General features: G+C 51.8%; 1 protein-coding gene across 1 annotated transcript in view; it reads left to right on the top strand.

Moving 5' to 3' along the window:
• The window catches only part of dnmbp (dynamin binding protein), a 110419-nt gene that overhangs the window by 23588 nt on the left and 60096 nt on the right, over positions 1–26735 (top strand). The window contains exons 2-4 of the mRNA XM_080205965.1: positions 11472–11622; positions 13393–13515; positions 23269–24882. Of these exons, the coding sequence (XP_080062091.1) occupies positions 11478–11622; positions 13393–13515; positions 23269–24882 (1882 nt within the window). The 5' untranslated portion in view covers positions 11472–11477. The remainder of the gene's footprint in view (positions 1–11471; positions 11623–13392; positions 13516–23268; positions 24883–26735) is intronic.

The following is a 26735-nucleotide window of genomic DNA, read 5'->3' as shown; positions in this document are numbered from 1 at the left end:
GCAGACCCCACAGCGATCATTCCAATGCTGTCTGTGTGTCTCTCCCCCTCAGTAGACCACAGCAGAGTAAGACTGGATCAGCACTGCGCAGGTTACACATCGCTGAGGACCCGACTGGAAAAACTGACACAAAAGCAAACATCCCTGCAATAGATCAGACTCCCACACGCACTCAGTGAGTTAACGCACTACCCCAAAATCTGAGTCACACACCAACAACAAGTTGCATTTGTGTAGCACCTTGAATACAAACCGTCCCAAGGTGCTCTACACGAGTATAAGTGAAACCGAATTTAACACCACGTCATTGCAGGAGATGTTAGAACGGCTTCTTCCCTGCTGCCGTCAGACTTTTGAATAGGTCTACCTTGCATTAAGTTGATCCTTCTCTGCACCCTAGCTGTAGATAGATCGTAGAAGTCTACAGAGCAGAAAGAGGCCCTTCGGCCCATCGAGTCTGCACTGACCACAATCCCACCCAGGCTCTACCCCCATATCCCTACATATTTTACCCACTAATCCCTCTAACCTAAGCATCCCAGGATACTAAGGGGCAATTTTAGCTTGGCCAATCAACCTAACCCGCACATCTTTGGACTATGACTGTAACACTACATTCTGCACCCTCTCCTTTCCTTCTCTATGAATGGTATGCTTTGTATAGCGTGCAAGAAATAATACTTTTCACTGTGTACTAATACATGTGACAATAATAAATCAAATCTAATGTTAGGGTCGATGACTGGAAACTTAGCCAAAGAGGTAAGTGTTGAGGAGCATCTTAAAGAAGGATACAGAGAGAGAGATGGAGAGATTTAGGGAAGGAATTCCAGAACTTTGGATCCAGCAGTTGAAGACAGGCCACTTGGAGCAGGAAGCTGGCGGATTGGCTCTGCACTGGTTGGCAGTTCCATGTGGCTTCAAAAGGGGGCGCTCTGACTTTCCTGCACATTGGGTTTGGGGGAGGAGGGGGCAGGGGTGGCAATGGTGGGTGAAGTGGAGGAGGGGGCAGGGGTGGCAATGGCGGGTGAAGTGGAGGAGGGGGCAGGGGTGGCAATGGAGGGTGAAGTGGAGGAGGGGGCAGGGGTGACAATGGTGGGCGAAGTGGAGGAGGGAAGATATTTGGTTTCTCCCCATCATGATCTGGTCAGTCCTCCTGCAAAGTGGAAGACCACCATGACAGCCTGAACTCGACCTGAGTGAGGCAGTGTGGGGGGGGAGAACAGGGTTAGAGGGACTCATTAGATAGCTCTTTCAAAGGGATAGAACAGGCACAATGGGCCGAATAGCCTCTTCCTATCATAGGAGAGTGGCAATGCTCCACGTTTTCCTCATATCTCATCTACTCCTGCCAATTATTTTAAATCTGTGCTTTCTAGTTTTGATCCTCTCTGGAGTTGGAACAGTTTCTCACAATTTATCCTGTCCGTACCTCTCTGGATCTTGGATACCTCCATCATTCACTGGAGTTTAGAAGAGTGAGAGGGGATCTGATAGATCTGATAGATCCCCTCTCATTCTAACCCTGCTAGAATTTTTTTCTTATAAAATTCTAACAGGGTTAGACAGGGTAGATTCAGAAAGAATGTTCCCATTTTTGGAGGTGTCCAGAACGAGGGGTCAGAGTTTGAGGATAAGGGATTTTAGGACTGAGATGGGGAGAAATTTCTTCACCCAGAGGGTGGTGAATGTGTGGAATTCACTCCCACAGAAAGTAGTTGAGACCAAAACGTTGTGATTCCAAGAAGGAATTAGATATAACTCTTGGGGCTAAAAGGATCGAGGGATATGGGGGGGATCAGGATATTGAATTTGATGATCAGCCATGATCAAAATGAATGGCAGAGCAGACTCGAATGGCCTACTCCTGCTTCTAATTTCTATGTTTGCGTGACACTCCTGACCACGTGCAACAGAACCTTCACAAACAGCGCTTCCACTGGCAGAAGGATGTAAGTTCAGGTTTACTTATTAATGTCTCAAGTGGGCTTACATTAACACTGCAATGAAGTTACTGTGAAAATCCCCTCGTCGCCACACTCTGGTGCCTGTTTGGGTACAGGGAGGGAGAATTTAGCACGGCCAATGCACCCTAACCAGCTCGTCTTTCAGGTTATGGGAGGAAACCCACAGAGAGAACGTGCAGACTCCACACAGACAGTGAGCCAAGCTGGGAATCGAACCCGGATCCCTGGCACTGTGAGGCAGCAGTGCTAACCACTGTGCTACCATGCTGCCCATGTCATGCTATAATTACATGTGACATATTTACATGGGCAATTGGCATTATAAATGCCAATTGATGATGGAAAATGTTGGCAGTAAGTGTATGTAGGAATAAAATGACGCAGTTGATAATATCCAGTGTGTTCTGGGACAGATACCTGCTGCTCTCAAACCCTGCTGGAAGATTGGGCTTGCTCCATTTAGGAGATTGACTGGGAATATATACTGAGCCAGTGTGCAGAAAGAGTCAGTGTTTTGTTGTCACACTCTAACTGTGTTTTGATTTGATTTATTATTGTCACATGTATTGGGAAACAGTGAAAAGTGTTGTTTCTTGCACGCTATACAGACAAAGCATACCATTCATAGAGAAGGAAAGGAGAGAGTGCAGGATGTAGTGTTACAGTCACAGCGAGGGTGTAGAGAAAGATCAACTTAATGTGAGGTAGGTCCATTCAAAACTCTGACGGCAGCAGGGAAGAAGCTGTTCTTGAGTCGGTCGGTACGGGACCTCAGACTTTTGTATCTTTTTTCCTGAAGGAAGAAGGTGGAAGGGAGAATGTCCGGAGTGCGAGGGGTCCTTAATTAAGTTGCTTTGTTGAGGCAGCGGGAAGTGTAGACAGAGTCAATGGATGGGAGGCTGGTTTGCGCGATGCTCTGGGCTACATTCACAACCTTTTGTAGTTCCTTGTGATCTTAGGCAGAGCAGGAGCCCAGACCAAGCTGTGACACACTTTGGTATGGCTCCAGCGGCGTCATTGCAGATTTGGCACGTCTGAAAGAAGAGTCTGTGAAGTTCAGGTTGAATTCTGTTGAGAGCGCTGGGTTGCAGAGACGGGGAGTAGGCAGTAGTTTATCCTGCTGGCTCCTTGCAAGCTTTGGACAGGAAAGCAATTGACTGTGTTGTGTTCGGCAGTCAGTGTGGAGCCATTAGTGGCACTGTGACCTCGGAGGCAGAGACTGTAGATTGAAATCCTGTGCCAGAGTTTGGGTTCACAAAACAGACGTGAGTACAGTACTGAGGGGGTGCTGTATTGTTAGATGTGGAGATGCCAGCGTTGGACTGGGGTAAACACAGTAAGAAGTCTGACAACAGCAGGTTTAAGTCCAACCAATTTTGGTCAAAATTGTTAGATCCAGTGGATGTTAAAGGTGCTATGTCCAGTGAGAGGGAGAGCTGCACCCTCTCGCCTCCCTACCAGCACTGTGGGTGTACATACAGCACTTGGACTGCAACAGTTTGAGAAGGCAGGCTCATGGGCGACTCCGAATGGGTAATATATTTTTAAATCTCCTTGGGATTTATGCATCGCTAGCAAAACCAGCATTTGTTTACAGAAGTTGAGAAACAAGCAGTTTCTGTGGAACATGGAGACGAGAGTGAGGAGGGAGCTGGCGGGGAGGGGAGAGTGAGGAGGGAGCTGGCGGGGAGGGGAGAGTGAGGAGGGAGCTGGCGGGGAGGGGAGAGTGAGGAGGGAGCTGGCGGGGAGGGGAGAGTGAGGAGGGAGCTGGCGGGGAGGGGAGAGAGATGCTGCAATCTTGAACTAATTTTCAATTCTTTGTTGTCCTCTTGTTGCTAAGCAGCAAGGGTTTGACTCGAGTTTCTAACTCAAACCATACTCGGGTTGCGTGAGGTTAACTCAGCACTGGGTGCAGAGTGGGAGCAGGTCAGGACACCCCATTGATAGAACCTCTGCAAACTCACTGCTGCCCCTTCAGCTGGGAGGTTGCTATGGCTCTCCGTCACTGCCCATTGCCAGCTCAGTGGCTGGGACACATGGGGGTGGGAAGGCAAGGAGTGGAGGGGGGAGGGGTTGGGATAGGGTGTGTAAGGGTGGGGAGGGGAGGGGGACAGAGGATGGATGAGAGGAGGCAGAGGGAGGGTAGGGGGTGAGATGGGATAGGATGGAGGGGAGGGGATGTGTAAGGGGGAGGAGGTGGGCTGTGAGGAGGGACATTAACCCAGACAGAGTTGTTGCGAACAGTCGCGCTTCACTCTAACACAGCGTCTGTGTAAACTGCAGAGTGCCTAGTTTGATCCTGAGAATCACCGGGAATAGGGAAAAATATCCAGAGAGGCAGCTCACGGGAACAGCAACACTCCCACACTCACATCCCATCCACTCACTGCCAATTTCTCTTTTTGCCTGTTATTCTGAATCTGTGCCGCTAGTTCTGATTCTCTCTTCAGACGGAGCAGTTTCTCACTATTTACCCCGTCCGTACCTCCCCAGATCTTTAACACCTCCATCAAATCTCCCATCATCTTCCTTTTCGCGAAGGAAAACAGTCCCGACCTCTCCAATCTATCCTCATAGTTCCAGATCTTAATCCCTGGAATCATTCTTGTCAATCTCCTCTGTACTCTCTCCAATGTTTTCACAGTGCCCGGAACCGGACAGTCTCCGGAGACTGAGGATGTGCAAGAGGACAGACTTGGAGCGGGATGTAGAGCTGGAGGGGGTTACAGAGATTGGGGTGGGCAAGGCTTTAGAAGGATTTGTAAAGAGGTTAACACAAGAACGTTGGTTGCTTCAGCCTGGCCAGGAGACGTGCAATCATTGCTCGGAAAGCTGCCTCACCTGGGGTCAGGGACTCCCACGTAGAACAGGGCTTACACACGGCCTCGGGTCAGGGACTCCCACGTGGAACAGGGCTTACACACGGCCTCGGGTCAGGGACTCCCACGTGGAACAGGGCTTACACACGGCCTCGGGTCAGGGACTCCCACGTGGAACAGGGCTTACACATGGCCTCACTCTCGCTCTCTGCAGGATTTTTATCATCATTTTACAAGCTGAACAGTCAGAACACAGGGCCTGGCATTCACAATGCGAAAGGATTGCTTTATATAATCAGGTCAGTCAGTGAGCGATACAGCAACTGAGGTATTCTGTTCTGAGATCAGTCAGTGACACAATACAAAGGTTGTTCTATTAATAAGGAAGATATCAACGGTATGTGCTCTGTAGAGTGTGTTACAGTGAGGGGTGTAGGGTGTGTCAGTGTTACAGTGAGGGGCGTGGGGTATATCAGTGTTACAGTGAGGGGCGTGGGGTATATCAGTGTTACAGTGAGGGGCGTGGGGTATATCAGTGTTACAGTGAGGGGTGTGGGGTGTGTCAGTGTTACAGTGAGGGGTGTGGGGTATATCAGTGTTACAGTGAGGGGTGTAGGGTGTGTCAGAGTGTTACAGTGAGGGGTGTAGGGTGTGTCAGAGTGTTACAATGAGGGGTGTAGGGTGTGTCAGAGTGTTACAGTGAGGGGCGTGGGGTATATCAGTGTTACAGTGAGGGGTGTGGGGTATATCAGTGTTACAGTGAGGGGTGTAGGGTGTGTCAGAGTGTTACAGTGAGGGGTGTAGGGTGTGTCAGAGTGTTACAGTGAGGGGCGTGGGGTATATCAGTGTTACAGTGAGGGGTGTAGGGTGTGTCAGAGTGTTACAGTGAGGGGTGTAGGGTGTGTCAGAGTGTTACAGTGAGGGGTGTAGGGTGTGTCAGAGTGTTACAGTGAGGGGTGTAGGGTGTGTCAGAGTGTTACAGTGAGGGGTGTAGGGTGTGTCAGAGTGTTACAGTGAGGGGTGTGGGGTGTGTCAGTGTTACAGTGAGGGGCGTGGGGTATATCAGTGTTACAGTGAGGGGTGTGGGGTATATCAGAGTGTTACAGTGAGGGGTGTAGGGTGTGTCAGAGTGTTACAGTGAGGGGTGTGGGGTATATCAGAGTGTTACAGTGAGGGGTGTGGGGTATATCAGAATGTTATTTAAGACATGGGTAGATAGGTTTTTGGTAGGCAAGGGAATTAAGGGTTAAGGGGAGAAAGCGGGAAAGTGGAACTGATCCACTCCAGATCAGCCATGGTCTTATTGAATGGCGGGGCAGGCTCGAAGGGCTAGATGGCCTACTCCTGCTCCTATTTCTTATGTTCTTATGTTACAGTGAGGGGGTGTGGGGTATATCAGGGCGTTACAGTGAGGGGGTGTGGGGTATATCAGGGCGTTACAGTGAGGGGGTGTGGGGTATATCAGGGCGTTACAGTGAGGGGGTGTGGGGTATATCAGGGCGTTACAGTGAGGGGGTGTGGGGTATATCAGGGTGTTACAGTGAGGGGGTGTGGGGTATATCAGGGCGTTACAGTGAGGGGGTGTGGGGTATATCAGGGCGTTACAGTGAGGGGGTGTGGGGTATATCAGGGTGTTACAGTGAGGGGTGTGGGGTATATCAGGGTGTTACAGTGAGGGGATGTGGGGTATATCAGGGCGTTACAGTGAGGGGGTGTGGGGTATATCAGGGTGTTACAGTGAGGGGTGTGGGGTATATCAGGGTGTTACAGTGAGGGGGTGTGGGGTATATCAGGGTGTTACAGTGAGGGGTGTGGGGTATATCAGGGTGTTACAGTGAGGGGGTGTGGGGTATATCAGGGTGTTACAGTGAGGGGTGTGGGGTATATCAGGGTGTTACAGTGAGGGGGTGTGGGGTATATCAGGGTGTTACAGTGAGGGGGTGTGGGGTATATCAGGGCGTTACATTGGGAGCTTGTGGGGGAGTAATAGTGAATAATTGGGAGTAAGGCTTGGATTGTGATGTACGGGGAATGAGTTAAAGATGAACTTCAGACAACCTCTCAGTTCGCTGCTCGTTCCTTTTGATCACTGTTGATCGGAAAGGAAGAGAAACTTTGCTGGCTTTCCTTTTGAGGTTTTATGATGTGTGTGTATGTGTGTGTGCATACATGCTGGAGCAGAGAGTGAAGGTGAGCTCAGAATCTCACTGAGCAAGCTGCACGTCAGTGTGTGTGTGTGAGTGTGTGAGTGTGAGTGAACACTGACCAGCCCTGATTGCTGCCCCACTAGCAGTGTATACAGTTTAAAATTCCGGGTCTGGTTGTTAGGGTTTTTCTCCTGCCTGCCTCGCTAACCTGCTCCAGTTTCGGAGTTCTCTGATCGCTGGCTTCTCACACATTCCCGATTGTAATCACCTCACATCGGCGGTCATGAATTCAGCTGCCTGAGTCCCAAGCTCTGGAATGCCCTACCTAAACCTTAGGAAGGGCACGCTGGTACAGTGGTTAGCGCTGCTGCCTCACGGTGCCAGGGACCTGGGTTTGGTCCCCAACTTGGGTCACTGTCTCTGTGGAGTTTGCATGTTCTCCCCGTGTCTGCGTGGGTTTTGTCCGGGTGCTTTGGTTTCCTCCCACACTCTAAAGACCTGCGGATTGGCTGCTCTAAATTGCCCCTTAGTCTCAGGGGGACGAGCTAGGGTAAATACATGGGGTTGTGGTGATGGGTCCTTAGTGGATTGTGTTTGGTGCAGCCTTGATGGGCCGAATGGCCTCCTTCTGCACTGTAGGATTCTATGACTCTAAGAGGGAGTGATTCATAATGTGGCATCACCCAATTGCCAGAGGCCACAATCAGTAAGGATTGGCAACAACACCTCCTCCACGATCATCCTCGACACTGGTGCCCCGCAACGCTGTGTTCTCAGTCCCCTACTATACTCCTTATATACCTGTGACTGTGTGGCCAAATTCCCCTCCAATTTGGTTTTCAAGTTTGCTGATGACACCACCATAGTGGGTCAGATCTCAAACGATGATAAGACACAGTACAGGAATGAAATAGAGAATCTGGTGAACTGGTGCGGCAACAATAATCTCTCCCTCAATGTCAACAAAACGAAGGAGATAGTCATCAACTTCAGAAAGTGTAAAGGAGAACATATCCCTGTCTACGTCAACAGGACAAAGTAGAAATGGTCTAAAGCTTCAAATTTTTAGGTGTCTAGATCACCAACGATCTGTCTTAGTCCTCCCATACTGACACTATAGTTAAGAAAGGCCGCCAACACCTCCACTTTCTCAGAAGACTAAGGAAATTTGGCATGTCAGCTACGAGTCTCACCAGCATTACAGAAAGCTTTCTTTCTGGTTGTATCACAGCTTGGTATGGGCTCCTGCTCTGCCCAAGACTGCAAGGAACCACAAAAGATTGTGAATGTAGCCCAATCCATCATGCAAACCAGCCTCCCATCCATTGACTCTGTCTACAGTTCCCGCTGCCTCAGCAAAGCAGCCAGCATAATTAAGGATCCCACACACTCTTCTCCACCTTCTTCCTTCGGGGAAAAAAAGATACAAAAATCTGAGGTCATGTACCAACCAACTCATTCCCTGCTGCCATCAGACTTTTGAATGGACCTACCTCGCATTAAGTTGATCTTTCTCTACACTCTAGCTATGACTGTAACACTACATTCTGCTCTCTCTCCTTTTCACTGTATGCTAATACTTGTGACAATAAGAAATCAAATCAAACTGCACGGACAACCATCTTCTGCCTGTCTGACCTGAGGCAGAGTGGGCAGGTCACTAACATCTGCTCCCATCACCACCAGCATCCTCCCCAATCCATCTCTGCACTGCCTGGGCTATCTGGGGTCAGTCAGAGGCAAGAGGTAGTGAGGGACAGGGTGGGAGGGGTGAAGGGAGATGGACAAAGGGAGAGTGTAGGGGAGGGGAGATATGGAGGAGAGCAGACTGAAGGCCATTGAGAGTTGTGGAGGTGGGGCGCATGTGTGGATTGTGATGGGTTAAATCTAAAACTATCAATCAAGGAAGTTTCCAGAAGAATGGCAGGGAAGCTGTTGCCGTGTTTCCACTGGGATGTGCTGTGTTTGTTTTGGAAGAGACTCTGGGTCCTCTCTGCGACCAGCATTGTTCAATGTGTCAGCTAGCTGACCTTCCAGGAAACTAGGCCCAGTTTCCACTGCGTCTGTCGACTTCCTGCCCCAGGAACCACACACTGTCATAGCAGCTGGAGCAAAGCCATGGCTGAGATTTAAACACTGCCAAATACTGTACCCCCCCCTCCCCACAGGAAAATACTGCCAAATACTGTACCCCCCCCCCCTCCCCACAGGAAAATACTGCCAAATACTGTACCCCCCCCTCCCCACAGGAAAATACTGCCAAATACTGTACCCCCTCCCTCCCCATGGGAAAACACTGCCAAATACTGTACCCCCCCTCCCCACAGGAAAACACTGCCAAATACTGTACCCCCCCTCCCCACAGGAAAACACTGCCAAATACTGTACCCCCTCCCTCCCCATGGGAAAACACTGCCAAATACTGTACCCCCCCTCCCCACAGGAAAACACTGCCAAATACTGTACCCCCCCTCCCCACGGGAAAACACTGCCAAATACCGCATCTTCTCCCCACGGGAAAACACTGCCAAATGCTGCACCCCCTCCCCACGGGAAAACACTGCCAAATACTGTACCCCCCCTCCCCACAGGAAAACACTGCCAAATACTGTACCCCCCCCCTCCCCACAGGAAAACACTGCCAAATACCGCATCTTCTCCCCACGGGAAAACACTGCCAAATGCTGTACCCCCCCCTCCCCACGGGAAAACACTGCCAAATACTGTACCCCCCCCTCCCCACGGGAAAACACTGCCAAATACTGTACCCCCCCCTCCCCACGGGAAAACACTGCCAAATACCGCATCTTCTCCCCACGGGAAAACACTGCCAAATGCTGCACCCCCTCCCCATGGGAAAACACTGCCAAATACTGTACCCCCTCCCCATGGGAAAACACTGCCAAATACTGCACCCCCCCCTCCCCACGGGAAAACACTGCCAAATACTGCACCCCCCCTCCCCACAGGAAAATACTGCCAAATACTGCACCCCCTCCCCATGGGAAAACACTGCCAAATACTGCATCCCCCCTCCCCACAGGGAAACACTGCCAAATACTGCACCCCCTCCCCATGGGAAAACACTGCCAAATACTGCATCCCCCCTCCCCACAGGGAAACACTGCCAAATACTGCACCCCCCCTCCCCATGGGAAAACAGTGCCAAATACTGCACCCCCCCCTCCCCATGGGAAAACATTGCCAAATGCTGCACCCCCTCCCCATGGGAAAACATTGCCAAATGCTGCACCCCCTCCCCATGGGAAAACACTGCCAAATACTGTACCCCCCCAACTGAAAAAAACACTGCCAAATACTGCACCCCCCCCCACAGGAAAACACTGCCAAATACTGCACCCCCTCCACTGAAAAAACACTGCCAAATACTGCACCCCCCCTCCCCATGGGAAAACACTGCCAAATACTGCACCCCCTACCCACTGAAAAAACACTGCCAAATATCGCACCCCCTCCCCATGGGAAAACAGTGCCAAATACCGCACCCCCTCCTTCACACTGAAAAACACTGCCAAATATTGCACGACCCAGCCCTGGAAATCATTGCCAAACACTGCACCCCCAGCATTGAAAAACCCTGCCAAGTATCGCACCCCCCACCCCCCACTCTCCCACCCATACATTGCAAATACTGCCAAATAGTGTCTGTGCCCCCACAATGGAAAACACTACCAAATACAGCACCACAATCTCACTCCCCACAACGTTCCCCACACCAGTCAACACTACCAGACACTTGTCAATGTGTTACTGCTCACTATGCTTCCTGAAATCGATGACAATCTCCTTAGTTTTATTGACATTGAGGGAGAGATTATTGTTGCTGCACCAGTTCCCCAGATTCTCTCTCTCATTCCTGTAGTCTGTCTCGTTATTGTTTGAGAGCCGACCCACTACGATGGTGTCATCAGCAAACTTGAAAATTGAATTGGAGGGGAATTTGGCCTCACGGTTATTGGTCTATAAGGAGTGTAGTAAGGGGGCTGAGGACACAGCCTTGTGGGGCACGGGTGTTGAGGATGATCGTGGAGGAGGTGTTGTTGCCTATCCTTACAAAATTTATTGGGGAAAATCATGTTTATCTCTCCATCCGATCCTTTAACCACGGTGGCTCAGTGGTTGGCACTGCTGCCTCCCAGCGCCAGGGACCCGGGTTCAATTTCCGGCTTGGGTCACTGTCTGTGTGGAGGCTGCATGTTCTCCCCGTGACTGCATGGGTTTCCTCCAGGTGCCCCAGTTTCCTTCCACAGTCTGAAAGGCTTGCAAGGTTAGGTGCCTTGACCTGAACAGACCCCAGTCTGTGGCGATTAGGGGAATTTCACAGTAACTTCATTGCAGTGTTAATGTAAGTCTACTTGTGACACTAATAAATAAACTTAAACTTAAAAACTTTGGACTTTATACTTTAGGACCTGTGTAAGATTAGGCTTGAATCCTGTAGGTACAGGTCGTGTGTTATCCTGCTTTGTCAGGCTGGTATTTTCCGGGTGTGTGATCCAGCTGTTGCTGTGTTGCAGGGCGAGATGGAGGCCGGATCCCTGGTCCGAGCACTTTTCGACTTCCGGCCCAGTGTCTCCGAGGAGCTGCCCATCTTTGCGGGTGATGTCATCGAGGTGCTGAATGTGCTGGATGAGTTCTGGTTACTGGGGAGGAAGGATGGAGTGACAGGTAAGAGCTTCGTCAGAGAGGGGAGCAAGCCCTCCCCTCCACAGCCCTCCCTCCCTCCATTCCCCCCCTCCCCCGGCTCCCCACCCTCTCACCTCCCCCGGCTCCCCACCCTCTCACCTCCCCCGGCTCCCCACCCTCTCACCTCCCCCGGCTCCCCACCCTCTCACCTCCCCCGGCTCCCCACCCTCTCCCCTCCCCCCGGCTCCCCACCCTCTCACCTCCCCCCGGCTCCCCACCCTCTCACCTCCCCCCGGCTCCCCACCCTCTCACCTCCCCCGGCTCCCCACCCTCTCACCTCCCCCCGGCTCCCCACCCTCTCACCTCTGCTCTTTAGTCCCTTATTTGAGATGATGTAGAGATGCCGGTGTTGGACTGGGGTGGGCACAGTAAGAAGTCTCACATCACCAGGTTAAAGTCCAACAGGTTTATTTGGAATCACGAGCTTTTGGAGCACTGCTCCTTCATCAGGTGAATGGGAGTTCGTGATTCCAAGTAATCCTGCTGGACTTTAACCTGGTGATTTTTTTTTATTTGAGATGAGAACAGGAGGCCATTCGGTCCCTCATGCCTGCTACACCATTCGGTCACTCGATGGGGGAACGAACCCATATGTGAAGGTATCCCCAACACGAGAAAAACCATCCCCGAGTGACCAGTGTGCTCCCGTGCCTCTGGAAAGCAGCTGGGACAGCAGGGGTATCGATCTGTCTTGCCCCACACTCTCCATCTTCCCACAGGTCTCGTTGGGATTTGCTCAGAGCATGAGCACCAGCTCCTCGTTGATCCAGGGAAAACTGAGCAGGATATATAAACTCGCAGGTGGAGGATGTGGTCAAGAAGGCGTATGGTGTACTAGCCTTCATTTATCGAGGGATTGAGTTTAGGAGTCAGGAGGTAATGCTGCAACTTTATAAGACCCTAGTCACACCCCACTTGGAGTACTGTGCGCAGTTCTGGTCACCTCAGACACTCCCAGGACAGGTACAGCACGGGGTTAGATACCGAGTAAAGCTCCCTCTACACTGTCCCCATCAAACACTCCCAGGACAGGTACAGCACGGGGTTAGATACAGAGTAAAGCTCCCTCTACACTGTCCCCATCAAACACTCCCAGGACAGGTACAGCACAGGGTTAGATACAGAGTAAAGCTCCCTCTACACTGTCCCCATCAAACACTCCCAGGACAGGTACAGCACGGGGTTAGATACAGAGTAAAGCTCCCTCTACACTGTCCCCATCAAACACTCCCAGGACAGGTACAGCACGGGGTTAGATACAGAGTAAAGCTCCCTCTACACTGTCCCCATCAAACACTCCCAGGACAGGTACAGCACGGGGTTAGATACAGAGTAAAGCTCCCTCTACACTGTCCCCATCAAACACTCCCAGGACAGGTACAGCACGGGGTTAGACCCATGAGCCTTCAGTTATTCAGCTGAATCTAAAGACTTTGGGGGAAGTATCTCTGTTGTTTCCAAGAACCTCTCCAGTGTCCATGTGTCTATGTGACAGTGACTCGGTTTGAAGATTAAAGCCCAGTATTACCCTACTTCTATCTCGGTTCTCTCTCTGCCAGTCCCCAGTTTGGGGTTTAACCTTTCCACCCTGGGGCTGGACTGAGGATTTCAGTGACGATAATTGCTTAACCTTTTGTGCCGATGACCCCAGTGGGTGATGGTCGCTGCTCCTGTTGCTGTGCCTGTGGGGACACGCTGGGGTCTCAGTCTGATGGATACATCGCTCTGATTCTAACTCCTCTCTCCCTCCAGGACAGTTTCCCAGCAGCTTTGTGGAAGCTGTGTCTATTCCGAACACCAAACAGGGGGAGAAGTTGTGTGTTTGTATCAATGATTTCAATGCTGCAACCAGCACTGACCTCTCTCTCAAACGCGGTAAGTGTTGATACATTTCCTGTAATAGTGGGGAACACCTACAGAGCCTAACACCTCTAATCACTGTGATGTGTCAATAACAACTCGCACTTATATAGTGACTTTAATCTAGTATTTTACAGGGACACGATCAGTCAGATACTGAACTAACCGCAGCATAAAGCAGACAGTATCCTGAGCCTTGTTCACAGGAGCAGAGAGTATAAAAGCAATGAGGTCATGTTGACCTTGTATAAGACACTAGTTGGACCTCACGTGGAGAATTGTGTCCAGTTCCAGATGATGCACTTCAGGAAAAATGTCACAGGATTCGAAAAGGCTCAGAAAAGATTCTCAAGAATGACTCCAGGGATGAGAAACTTCACTGATGAGGGTAGATTGGAGAGGTTGGGACTGTTCTTCCTTGGAAGGAAGAAGACAAACAGGAGATTTGCTAGAGATGCTCAAAATCATGAGGGTCTGGATAGAGTAGAGAGGGAGAAACTGTTCCCATTGGTGAAAGGTTCGAGAATGAGGTGGACACAGAATTACATTCATTGGCATAGGAAGCAGTGGTGATGTACAGCAAACCTTTCTCACTCAGTGAGTCCTTCGGGTTTGGAATTAGCTGTCTGAGAGTGTGGCGGAGACAGATTCACACAGCGAGTAGTTAGGATCTGGAATATACTGTCTGAGAGTGTGGTGGAGACAGATTCAATCAAGGCATTCAAGAGGAAATTGGACTGTTTTCAGGCAAGGAAGAATGTACAGGGGAGAAAGTGGGAGAATCGCACTCAATGAATTGTTCACTTGGAGAGCCAGTACAGACACGATGGGCTGGATGGCCTACCTCTGCACTGTAGCAAATCTGTGATTCTATTAAGATAAATCATCAAAGGTTTAGTCAAAGAGGTAGGTTTGGTGAGTACCTTGATGGAGGAGAGAGAGAGAGAGGTTTAGGAAGGGAATTCCAGAGCTTGGAATCCAGGCAATTAGGGGCACGGTTGTCAATGATGGAAAGATACAAATTGGGATGTTGAGGGATAAATATCTGGAAGCTGGGGAGAACTCCCACTCTTCTTCAAAATAGTGGCCATGGGATCTTCTACACCCACCTGAGAGGGAAGATAGGACAGACCTCAGTTGAATGTTGTATCTGACAGGACAGTGACTCTGATAGTGCAGCACTGCCTCTGAACGGCTCCGGGACTATCAGCCTGCAACATAAATCAGGAGGAGGCCATTTGGCCCTTCGAGCCTGCTCCCCCATTCATTGATTGTGGTTGGTCATCCAACTCAGTAATCTGTTCCCGTTTCTTCTCCTCCCCTCCCACCACCAATGTCCTTAGATCCCTTAAATCCGTAGTGCCGTATCCAATTCCTTGAAAACATACAGGGCGGGACTTTCCGGTTGAGCTTGTCCCAAGGCCGGAAAATCCCATCTGAGGTTAATGGACCTCTGCGTGGTCCTGTCCTGCCCATTGCGAATCCCATGACAGTCAGGATGAAAAATTCCACCCACAATGTTTTGGCCTTTCTGTGGGAGCGAATGCCACACATTTGCCACCCTCTGGGTGAAGGAATCTCTCCTCACCTCAGTTCTAAAAGGTTTACGCCTTATCCTCAAACTATGACCCCTGGATCTGGACTCCCCCTCCATTGGGAACATTCTTTCTGAACCCACCCTGTCTAGTCCTGTTAGAATTTTATAAGTTTCTATGAGATCCCCTCTCACTCTTCTAAACTCCAGTGAATATAATCCTAACCGACTTAGTCTCTCCTCATATGACGGAGCTGCCATCCCAGGAATCAGCCTGGTAAACCTTCACTGCACCCCCTCTATAGCAAGGACATCCTTCCTCAGATAAGGACACCAAAACTGCACCCAATACTCCAGGTGTGCAGTGGGTCTTGAACCTATGACTCTGAGGTGAGAGTGTTACTCACTGAGCATGAAGAATGGAGCTTTGAACCTTCTGCCTCCTCCCTGTTCAGACACGGGGACAGAGAGAGAAAACAGCGTCACGCTATCCCGTGCTGTGACGCACGTTGGTGTGATTCACGGTTGCGTATTCTGTGATACAGCGTCAGAAGGTTCCGGAATCCGTGTGTGAGGGAGGAGCTCTTTCATTGCTCTTGTTTTATTTTGAACTGTGTGGCTGACTTGTCATTCCATGCGGTTTAGTGTTTGAAAGGACCTGCTGTCCTTGTCAATGCTGTCGGACACACAGACCCCATTGTGGTCCTCCCACCCGATCCTCCTCACTCCCCCAGGCCTGACCAGGCCAAGCATCTGGACACACTCAAAAGGCCAACTTACTCAACTCCTGTGTGATGCAGTCTCTCACAGACGAGCGTAGAAACCATTCATACTTCTCCATTCTTCCTCCTCTTTGCGAGATAGAAGAGATCAGTGCCAAATGTGGCACAGCGGTTAGCACTGTTACCTCCCAGTGCCAGGGACACCGGTCCAATTCCCAGCTTGGGTTACTGTCTGTATGGAGTCTGCATGTTCTCCCCATGTCTGCGTGGGTTTCCTTCCACAGTCTGAAAGATGTGCTGGTCAGGGTGCATTGGCCGTGCTAAATTCTCCCTCAGTGTACCCGAACAGGTGCTGGAGTGTGGCAGCTGGGGGATTTTCACAGTAACTCCATTGCAGTGTTAATGTACACCGACTTGTGACAATAATAAATAACCTCAAAACTACCTCAGGGGTCAGAGAGTATGGCCATATTATTGCACCATCGTTTTAAAGCCATGGATCCCAGGAGGCCATTCAGTCCCTTGAACCTATCCTGTCCCTCATCCAGATCGCAACTGCGTTTACTCTCCTTCCCCTGCCCAACTTGGAACACTGTGTACAGTTCCAGGCACCCTATTATTAGAAAGGATATTATTAAACTAGAAGGAGTGCGGAAAAGATTTACTACGGTGCTACTGGGACTTGATGGATTGAGTTATAAGGAGAGGCTGGATAGACTAGGACTTTTTTCTCTGGAGTGTAGGAGGCTGAGGGGGATCTTATGGAGGTCTATAAAATAATGAGGGGCACAGATCAGCTAGATAGTCAATATCTTTTCCCAAAGGTAGGGGAGTCTAAAACTAGAGGGCATGGATTTAAGGTGAGAGGGGGGAGATACAAAAGGGTCCAGAGGGGCAATTTTTTCACACAGAGGGTGGTGAGTGTCTGGAACGAGCTGCCAGAGGCAGTAGTAGAGGTGGGTACAATTTTGTCTTTTAAAAAGCATTTAGATAGTTACATGGATATGATGGGTATAGAGGGATATGGGCCAAATGCAGGCAATTGGGATTAACTTACAGCCTTAAAAAAAAAAGGACACCATGGACAAGTTGGGCCGAAGGGCCTGTTTCCCTGCTGTAAACCTCTCTGACTCTATCGATCTCCATCTTGAAAGCTCACACTGAGCCCCGGAATGCACATCCCTCCAGGGAGGGAGAGGTTCAGTAATCGGCCATCCCCTCTGTACAGAAATGTTCCCCAAACAGCCTGGCTCTAGTTGTAAGATTGTTCTGGAAAGCAGCCACCCCCCCCACAGTGAAGTAGTTTCTCTCTATCAGCCCCGTCCGATCCCATTCCTGCAGCACTCTTAACTACACTGTCGAAACTCGGGGTTTAATCGGTGACTCTGCCCCCTCCGATACTTACCTCTTGCTTTTATCTAATGTGATCCTAATTCCTGAGACTGACTCAATCTCAGCCAACTTTGGTATTACTATTTATTTATTAGTGTCACAAGTCGGTTTACATTAACACCGCAATGAAGTTACTATGAAAATCCCCTAGTGGCCACACTCCGCTGCCTGTTTAGGTACACTCATAGAATTATAGAGTCCCTGTAGTGCAGAAGGAGGCCATTTGGCCCTTTTGAGTCTACAATCCCACCCTAGCCCTTTTCCCATAACCCCACCAATCCCCCTGAAACTAGGGTCAATTTATTTAGCATGGCCAATCGACCTCACTCGCATATTTTTTGGACTGTGGGAGGAAATCGGAGCACCTGGAGGAAACCCATGCAGACACGGGGAGAACATGCAGACTCTGCACAGTGACCCAAGCCGGGAATCGAACCCGGGCCCTTGGCGCTGTGAGGCAGCAGTGCTAACCACTGTGCCACCGTTTTTTTTTGTGTGTGTGTTGAATAATCTTTGGCATGCCCAGCTGCTGCTCCTGTTCCCCTACTCAGGTGCAATATAAATTCTCGATCGACCCTCCTGACACTGACTCACTGCACAATGAAGCTAGTTTTCTGCTTTTAAATCCTTCTTGTAAACACTTTGCAATATCTGCTCCGCTGTGCACAGACACATGTGCTCACACAAACATGCAAGTGTGCACACCGGTTCTTGTACATGTAAACACACATGACCACATTACCGATTGGGAACTGGTAACATGGTGGTGTCACTGGACTAGAATCCAGAGAACCCAGCTCATCCTCGAGGGCTAAGGGTTCAAACCCCAGCCCGGCAGCTGGGTGGAAATGTAAACTTGATGAATAAATCTGGGATTGAAACACCAGGCTCAGTAATGATGACCATTAAATTATTGTCAATTGTTGTAAAAAAAAAACCATCTGGTTTTCAGGGGAGGAAATCATAGAATTGTACAGCACAGGAGGCCATTCGGCCCATTGTGGCTGTACTGGCTCCTGAGAGTTCACCAGTTAGCCCCACTGTCCAGCCCTATCTCTGTCACCCTCCAAATTCATCATTTTTAATTTGTACCCAGCAATCTTTTCAAACCTCCAATGGAATCCGCCTCCACCGCTCTCCCAGGCAACGCATTCCAAATCCCAACAACTCTCTGAGTAGATGATCCTACCTAACGGCACAGTGGTTAGCACTGCGGCTTCGCAGCGCCAGGGACCCGGGTTCAATTCCAGCCTCTGGTCACTGCCTGTGTGGAGATTGCACATTCTCCCCGTGTCTGCGTGGGTTTCCTTCGGGTGCTCCGCTTTCCTCGCATCGTCCAAAAGAGGTGCGGTAGACAGAAGTCGGAGTTGAGGCCACAATGCGATCGGCCAGCCGTTTAATAATCCAGGACTTATCACTGGAAAAAGAGACAAACTAGCGAACCCTTTCATCCTGCACTTAGCAAGATAATTAGAAGCTGCATTAGAGGAACACATGGAGTATAAATTCATCCCCCCCAGCCCCGAATTATAGTTTGGTGATTTCTATCCTGATGAAAAGTTCAGTGAGTTGTCTTTTCAGCAATAATCAGGCTGGCCACAACCTTATTGAATGGTGGAACCGGCTCGAGGGGCCTCCTCCTGCTGTATCCTGTCTGTGTGTTAGCCTGGGAGCTGGCCACAGGACAGTTAACACATTCAACACTAGAGGGCAGCCTCTGCTCAGCGAGGGGGAAAGGCTGAGCTTCAGTGACTTAAAACATTTTACTGAATCTCTCTGAAACCTCCCAAACATCTCCGTTAGCCAGTGTCTGTCCGTGCGTACAAATGATGGCGGGCACATGAGAGAGAGTGTCAGTGTCTGTGTGTGTGCGTGGACCTGCCTGGCTCCTGACCGCCTTCCTTTAAAGGATAAGTTTTGTTTTATTTATCAGTGTCACAAGTAGGCTTACATTAACACTGCAATGAAGTCACTGTGAAAAGCCCCTAGCTGCCTCACTCTGGTACCTGTTGGGGCACACTGAGGGAGAATTTAGCACGGCCAATGCACCCTAACCAGCACAGCTTTCAGAGTGTGAGAGAAAACCAGAGCACACAGAGGAAACCCACGCAGACATGGGGAGAATGTGCAGACTCCACACAGACAGTGACCCGAGCTGGGAATTGAACCCGGGCCCCTGGCGCTGTGAGGCAGCGATGCTAACCACTGTGATGGTAGTGGTGGGTGGGGAGGTGGGGATGAGAGGGGGGCATGAATGGGTGAATGATTGGTCTAGGCTGTGATGGTTTCCACAGTCAAATAGCTCAGTCACACTGCATTTCCTGCCTCTCACGGGGGGGCATGGCCTGCTGGATGGACCACCAGACAGTCTCCTTTTCTCTGGGTGGGGGTGCAGGGGATGGGATAGAACAGAATAGAATCCCTACGGTGCAGGAGGCCATTCAGCCCATCGATCCTATACTGACAATAATCCCACCCAGGTCCTATCCCCGTAACCCGATATATTTACCCTGTCAATCCCCCAAGGGACGATTTAGCACGGCCAGTCAACCTCACCCACACATCTTTGGAGCGCGATGTATTAATGATGACTTTTGCCATTTCTGATGTTGAAACTCAGCTGTTCCGCGCAGGACGGGAGTCACCTAGGCCTGAATCCGAAATCACTCCGTTAGGGTTACGTTGACGGGCTGGGGTGGGTGGGGATGGGAGGAGGGTTGTCTTTGGCCCAGTGTGGATTCACTTGGAGGGTTGCGGAGTGGTGAAATATTTCAGAACTCCAAACAGCCCAGGCTCGGCTCGCGGTCTGAGTCTCTCCTAACGTGACTCAGGGTCAAACTCGGACTGATTTCCACTCCTGCCAATCCCTTTGGGGTTTTGATTTTAACTCTGGGAGCAAGGTGTCGCATTGTGAAAAGAAATAGCACAGCAGGATCCCACCGCAGCACTAATGAGCCAGATTCTGGGGTTTATATTGATGGATATTGAGCGAGGGATCAACACTGCACAGGCCAGCGGGGCAAACTCCCCGGCTCTTGCCCCAGACAGTGGCACAGGGATGGTTACTGCCGACAGGAAGGACAGACGAGGTTAAAGCAGCACCTCTGACCATGCAGCTCTCCCTCAGTCCTGCGGCGGGAGTGTCCATAGAAATGTTACAGCATCGAAAGGAGGCCATTCAGCCCATCTTGTTTGTGCCAGCCTCAGGACAATATAAAAAAGGATAGCAAGAGTTTTTATAAATATATAAAAAGGAAGAGGCTGGCTAGGGTGAACGTTGGTCCCTTAGAGGATGAGAAAGGGGACTTAATGGTAGGGGATGGGGATATGGCTGAGGTCTTGAATAACTTTTTTTGTTTCGGTCTTCACGGAGGAGGATGTGAATAATTTGCCGGGTGTTAGAGATGGAAAGGTGGTAGGACTGGAGGGTCTCAATGACATTACTGTTACTAGAGAGGCGGTGCTCGACAGACTGGAGGGGCTGATTGTGGACAAGTCCCCAGGACCGGATGGAATGCATCCGAGGGTTCTGAAAGAAATGGCGGAGGTTATAGTGGATGCCTTGGTGGTTATTTTCCAGACGTCGCTGGATTCCGGGGAAGTGCCGGAAGATTGGAAAACGGCTAATGTTACGCCGTTGTTTAAGAAGGGTGCCAGGCAAAAGGCAGGGAATTATAGGCCGGTTAGTTTAACGTCTGTTGTAGGTAAAATGTTAGAATCCGTCATCAAGGAGGAAATAGCGAGGCATCTTGAGAGGAATTGCTTGATAGGGCAGACGCAGCACGGTTTCATTAAAGGGAAGTCGTGTCTGACAAATTTACTGGAGTTCTATGAGGATGTGTCTAGGGCGGTGGATAGAGGAGAGCCGGTGGATGTGGTCTTTCTTGATTTTCAGAAGGCGTTTGACAAGGTACCTCACAAGAGGTTATTGCAGAAGGTAAGGGGGCATGGAGTTGGGGGTAGGGTGTTAGCGTGGATAGAGGATTGGTTGTCAAATAGGAGGCAGAGAGTGGGGGTCAATGGGTGCTATTTGGATTGGCGGATGGTGACTAGTGGAGTGCCCCAGGGGTCGGTGCTGGGGCCTCAGCTTTTTACCATTTATATAGATGATCTGGAGGAGGGAACCGAGTGCAGGGTGTCGAAATTTGCTGATGACACCAAGATTGGGGGAACGGCAAATTGTGCAGAGGATGTGGAGAGTCTACAGAAGGATCTAGATAGGCTGGGCGAATGGGCCAGGAAATGGCAAATGGAATTTAATGTTGGCAAGTGTGAAGCTGTCCACTTTGGTAGGAATAATGGTAGGAAGGACTATTACTTACGTGGCGAAAAACTGCAGCAGGCGACGGTGCAGAGGGATCGGGGTCCTTGTGCATGAGTCGCAAAAACCCAGCTTGCAGGTGCAGCAGGTGGTCAGGAAGGCGAATGGGATGCTGGCCTTCATAGCGAGGGGGATTGAATATAAAAGTAGGGAGGTCTTGCTGCAGCTGTATAGGGCATTGGTGAGGCCGCAGCTGGAGTACTGTGTGCAGTTTTGGGCGCCGTACTTACGCAAGGACATTTTGGCCTTGGAGGGAGTGCAGAGGAGGTTTACTAGGCTGATACCGGAGTTGAGGGGGTTGAGCTATGAGGAGAGGCTGAATAGATTAGGCTTGTACTCGTTAGAGTTTAGAAGAATGAGGGGAGATCTCATTGAGACGTATAAGATGATGAATGGGATGGATAGGATAGAGGTGGAGAGACTCTTCCCGCTCAGAAAGGATAGTAGGACTAGGGGGCACAGCCTCAAGATAAAGGGGGGGGGTGGTTTAGAACGGAGTTGAGGAGGAACTTCTTCACTCGAAGGGTGGTGAATCTCTGGAATTCTCTGCCCGTTGAAGTGGTGGAGGCTGCCTCGCTAAATATTTTTAAGACGCGGGTTGATGGGTTTTTGATAAGAGAGGGGATTAAGGGTTATGGGGAGAGGGCGGGAAAGTGGAACTGAGCCACGACAGATCAGCCATGATCTTATTGAATGGCGGGGCAGGCTCGAAGGGCTAGATGGCCTACTCCTGCTCCTATTTCTTATGGTCTTATGTGCCCTTCCTGCACCCAGTCCGTAGCCCTGTAGCTTGCAGAATCAAGGTGCAGATCCAGATCCAGAGCTTAGCGTCTCTGCCTCGGACAGTAGATTCCAGACACCCAGCACTCTCTGTGTAAAAGTTCATGTCCTTTCAGGCTGTTATTGGATAGGCACATGGAGCACACCAGAATGATAGGGAGTGGGATAGCTTGATCTTGGGTTTGGACATAGCTCAGCACAACATCGAGGGCCGAAGGGCCTGTACTGTGCTGTAATGCTCTATGTCTAGGTCAGTGTTTCCTCTACACCCTCTGCCACTTCTCTTGAATCTGTGTCCCCTGGTTCTAGAATTCCCACGAAAGGAAATATTTTTTATCCTGTCCACTCTATCTCTTCCTCTCATAATTTTGTACACCTCTACCCAGTTCACCCTTCAGCCTTCGTTGTTCCAAGGACAATCTACCCACTTCCTCCTCACAGCGACACATTTCCAGCCCGGTTTTGTAAAGCTCCTCTGTGCCCTCTCCAGAGGGATTATATCCTTCCTGTAATACGCTGACCAGAAACTGCGCCCAGTACTCAGCCTGGCTTCTGTACTCCCAGGCTCTGGTGTGGGATTTGAACCCATCGCCTTGTGAATCACTGAGCCAGAGCAGGCTGGACCTCGCACTGAGCTGGACAGGTGGAGGGGAGAGGTAGCTGGGGAGCTGAGGGTTAACATTAAGATACTGCCTACAATTTGCTCATTACTGTGTCTCTCTTTCTCCCCCTCACCCTATCTCTCTCTCTCTCTGTCCCTCTCTCCCTCTCCCCCCTTCTCTCTCTGTCTCCTCTCTCGCACCCTCCCTCCCTCTCCTTCCCTCCCTCTCTTTCCCCTTTGCTCTATCTCTTCTCTCCTCTTGCCCTCTCTCTCCCTCCCTATCTCCCCCTCCATCCCTCCCTCCCCACTCCTCCCCCTCACTCTATCTCTCCCTCTCTCTCTCTTTCTTTTCTCCCGCCCGTGCTCTCTCCCCACTCTCCCTCCCTCCCTCCCCGCCTCCCCTCCGTCTCTCCGACAGGTGACATTGTGGTGGTTGAGGATTTGCCAGGCGGATACTGGCTTCGCGGACGCACGAACTGGGGTTTGAGCGGGACCTTCCCGGCCTCCTGCGCCCGGGAGCTGCGCCTGTCGTCGCGGGCCCGGGAATTATCCCGGAAGGCCGTGGATGAGCTGCCGGACTACGGCCTGGGATGGGCTGTGGCCCTGATGAGCCTCTCCGCCCAGCTGCCGGAGGAGCTGGACTTCACCGAGGGCGACGTCATCACCATCGTGGGGCTACCGGAACCCGGCTGGTTCGAGGGAGAGCTGGAGGGCAGGAGGGGGATCTTCCCTGAGGGCTTTGTCGAACTGATGGGACCCCTGCAGACCCCCGAGGCAGGGCCAGGCTGCGGCGTGGGGAGCTGCGAGCTCGCGGAGGAGGACGAGGAGGTGGAGGAGGACGAGGTGGAGGACGAGGAGGAGGAGGAGGAGGAGGAGGAGTCGGACAGGCTTTACGGAGTCGCCATGTACGATTTCCATGCTCTGGAACCGGAGGAGCTGGATTTTGTCAGGGGAGAGCGGATCCGGATCACGGCGACCCTGGAAGATGGCTGGCTCCAGGGGTCAGTGAGAGGCCGGACTGGGATCTTCCCGATCCGCTTTGTCAAGCTGGAGGAGGAGGAGGCTGGGAGGGCCGAGGAGCGGCCGCCTGCCGTCGAGTCCGGTCCCCCGGGCGGGAGCCGGCGCCCAGACCCCCCCGAGCTGGACCTGCCGGAGCGGGGAGGCCGCCCCGGGGCGGTGATGAACTCTGACCCCCTCACGGTCCCCAGTGGCCCCGCCCACGTGACGGTAGCTGGACCGGGCCCCGGTCAGGCCGCCTCGCCCTGGGCTCCGGAACGGATGGAGATTCCCAGACTCCCCGTCGCCCCGGCGATTCCCGATCCGGACCACCTGGCGCAAGAGGGGCGGGGCTTGGACGCCCAGCCGGGGTCAGAGGGCAGGAAGTGGGACGACGCCAATTGGCTGGAATCGAGGGCCGGCTCCAAGGGCCTGGTTGCCGGGGGCGACCTGGACTCCAAGTGCACCGAGCAGATCGAAGAGTTCAACCGCAGCGTGCCAGCCCCGAGGTCAGAGGTCAGCCCGCCGGCCCGCCGGCACTTCTCCATCTCGGATTACAACACGGAGCAGGACGTGGCCCGGGGGTCTCCCTGGGGGTCTCCCCGGGTCCCGGCCCGGTCCAGCAGGCCGCCCCCTCCCCGTCCTCAGGCATCCGCCCACTCCCCCTCCCCCGGGCGCTCTCTGCGCCCCTCCAGACCCGCGCCCCTGCCCCCGCCGCACGCGGCCCAGTCCCGCAAGGGGGACCCCGGCCCCCTCAGGTACCCCCACCCCAGACTGAGCGGCTCCAACCTGCCCCGGGAGGAGGGCAGGGAATGGGAAGGAGCGCCCCTCCCCCGGGGCCCATCACCCGGCCTCCTGCGTTCCCGGATCCAGGAGTTGGAGTGGGATTTGGAGATGCATTATCAGACCCGCCATTCCCTGAAGGTGATGTTGGAAAGGTCAGAGGCGGGAAATCTCCAGTCGGACTCTCTGGAAAACCTGGAATTCTGCTGCTATAACATCAGGACTCTGGAAAAAGAACTGCAGACTCTGAAAGGTAGGAGCATGCTCACTCGGATCGAGTGTATAACCCCCCCCCCCCGCAAACGCAGGCCATTCGGCCCCCAACCCCTGTGCTAGCCCTTGTTAAGAGTTGTTTGGTCCCAATCCCCCGCTCTTTCCTCAGGCCTGATAAAGAATTTCTTTTCACAAATCCATCCGATTCTCTTCTGAAAGTTCCAATTCAATCACTTCCCACCGTTCAGCGAGACGGAACATTCCAGATCACAACTCACCGGATTTATATAAAAGGGTTGCTAACTCACTGCGGCTTGGTCTCTCGCTAATCATCTTAAACCTGTCTCCCTGGTTACCAGTCCTGCTGCCAATTCCTCTTTATCCAGAAACCGTTGATGATTCGGACACTTGTTAAATCTTCACCTTTCTGGTCGAAGATCGAGTGGTAGAGGATTACAGCAGGGAAACAGGCCCTTCGGCCCAACTTGTCCATACTGCCCTTTTTTTTAGCCACTAAGCTGGTCTCAGTTGCCCACATTTGGCCCACATCCCTCTCTATACCCATCTTACCCATAGAACTGTCTAAACACTTTTTAAAAGACAAAATTGTACCAGTCTCTACTACTACCTCTGGCAGTTTGTTCCAGACACTCACCACCTCTGCAATCCCACATTCTCCCCTCTCCCCACATGAACTCATGTTCTCCATCCCAAGATTATCCTTCTGTGTCTCTCTCTCTGTGTGTCTCTCTGTGTGTCTCTCTCTCTGTGTCTCTCTCTCTGTCCCTCTCCCTCTCTCTCTCTCTGTCCCTCTCCCTCTCTCTCTCTCTCTGTCCCTCTCCCTCTCTCTCTCTCTGTCCCTCTCCCTCCCTCTCTCTCCCTCCCTCTCTCTCTGTCCCTCTCTCTCTGTCCCTCTCTCTCTGTCCCTCTCTCTCTGTCCCTCTCTCTCTGTCCCTCTCTCTCTGTCCCTCTCCCTCTGTGTGTGTGTGTGTGTGTGTGTGTGTGTGTGTGTGTGTCTCTCTCTCTCTCTCTCTCTTCTCTCTCTCTCTCTGTCCCTCTCCCTCTCTCTGTGTGTGTGTGTCTCTCTCTCTCTCTCTCTCTCTGTCTCTCTCTCTCTCTGTGTGTCTCTCTCTCTCTCTCTCTCTCTGTCTCTCTCTCCCTCTCTGTGTCTCTCTCTCTCTCTCTCTCTCCTACATTGAGCTTGTTTGGGTTGTGTATTAAGAAAAGCTGATTAATGCTTTACTCAGTCCAGAGCCAATCAGTGCATTGCGTTCTCAGTCTGGGCCAGAGTTCCCAGGAATTATCGAAAGGGTTTGGAGGGACGGGGTAGGGCGCAGAGAGAGAGAGAGGGACGGGGTAGGGCACAGAGAGAGAGAGAGGGACGGGGTAGGGCACAGAGAGAGAGAGAGGGAGAGGGTAGGGCACAGAGAGAGAGAGGGAGGGGGTAGGGCACAGAGAGAGAGGGGTAGGGCACAGAGGGAGAGGGAGGGAGAGAGAGGGGGAGGGGGTAGGGCACAGAGAGAGGGGGAGGGGGTAGGGCACAGAGAGAGAGAGGGAGGGGGTAGGGCACAGAGAGAGGGGGAGGGGGTAGGGCACAGAGAGAGAGAGGGAGAGGGTAGGGCACAGAGAGAGAGAGGGAGGGGGTAGGGCACAGAGAGAGGGGTAGGGCACAGAGGGAGAGGGAGGGAGAGAGAGGGGGAGGGGGTAGGGCACAGAGAGAGGGGGAGGGGGTAGGGCACAGAGAGAGAGAGGGAGGGGGTAGGGCACAGAGAGAGAGAGGGAGGGGGTAGGGCACAGAGAGAGGGGGAGGGGGTAGGGCACAGAGAGAGGGAGGGGGTAGGGCACAGAGAGAGGGGGAGGGGGTAGGGCACAGAGAGAGGGGGAGGGGGTAGG

Source organism: Carcharhinus amblyrhynchos, chromosome 17 (genome assembly GCF_965287045.1).
Source record: "Carcharhinus amblyrhynchos chromosome 17, sCarAmb.v2.hapA, whole genome shotgun sequence".
In the NCBI taxonomy this organism is placed as follows: Eukaryota; Metazoa; Chordata; class Chondrichthyes; order Carcharhiniformes; family Carcharhinidae; genus Carcharhinus; species Carcharhinus amblyrhynchos.
This window is presented reverse-complemented; position numbering and strand designations above follow the sequence as displayed.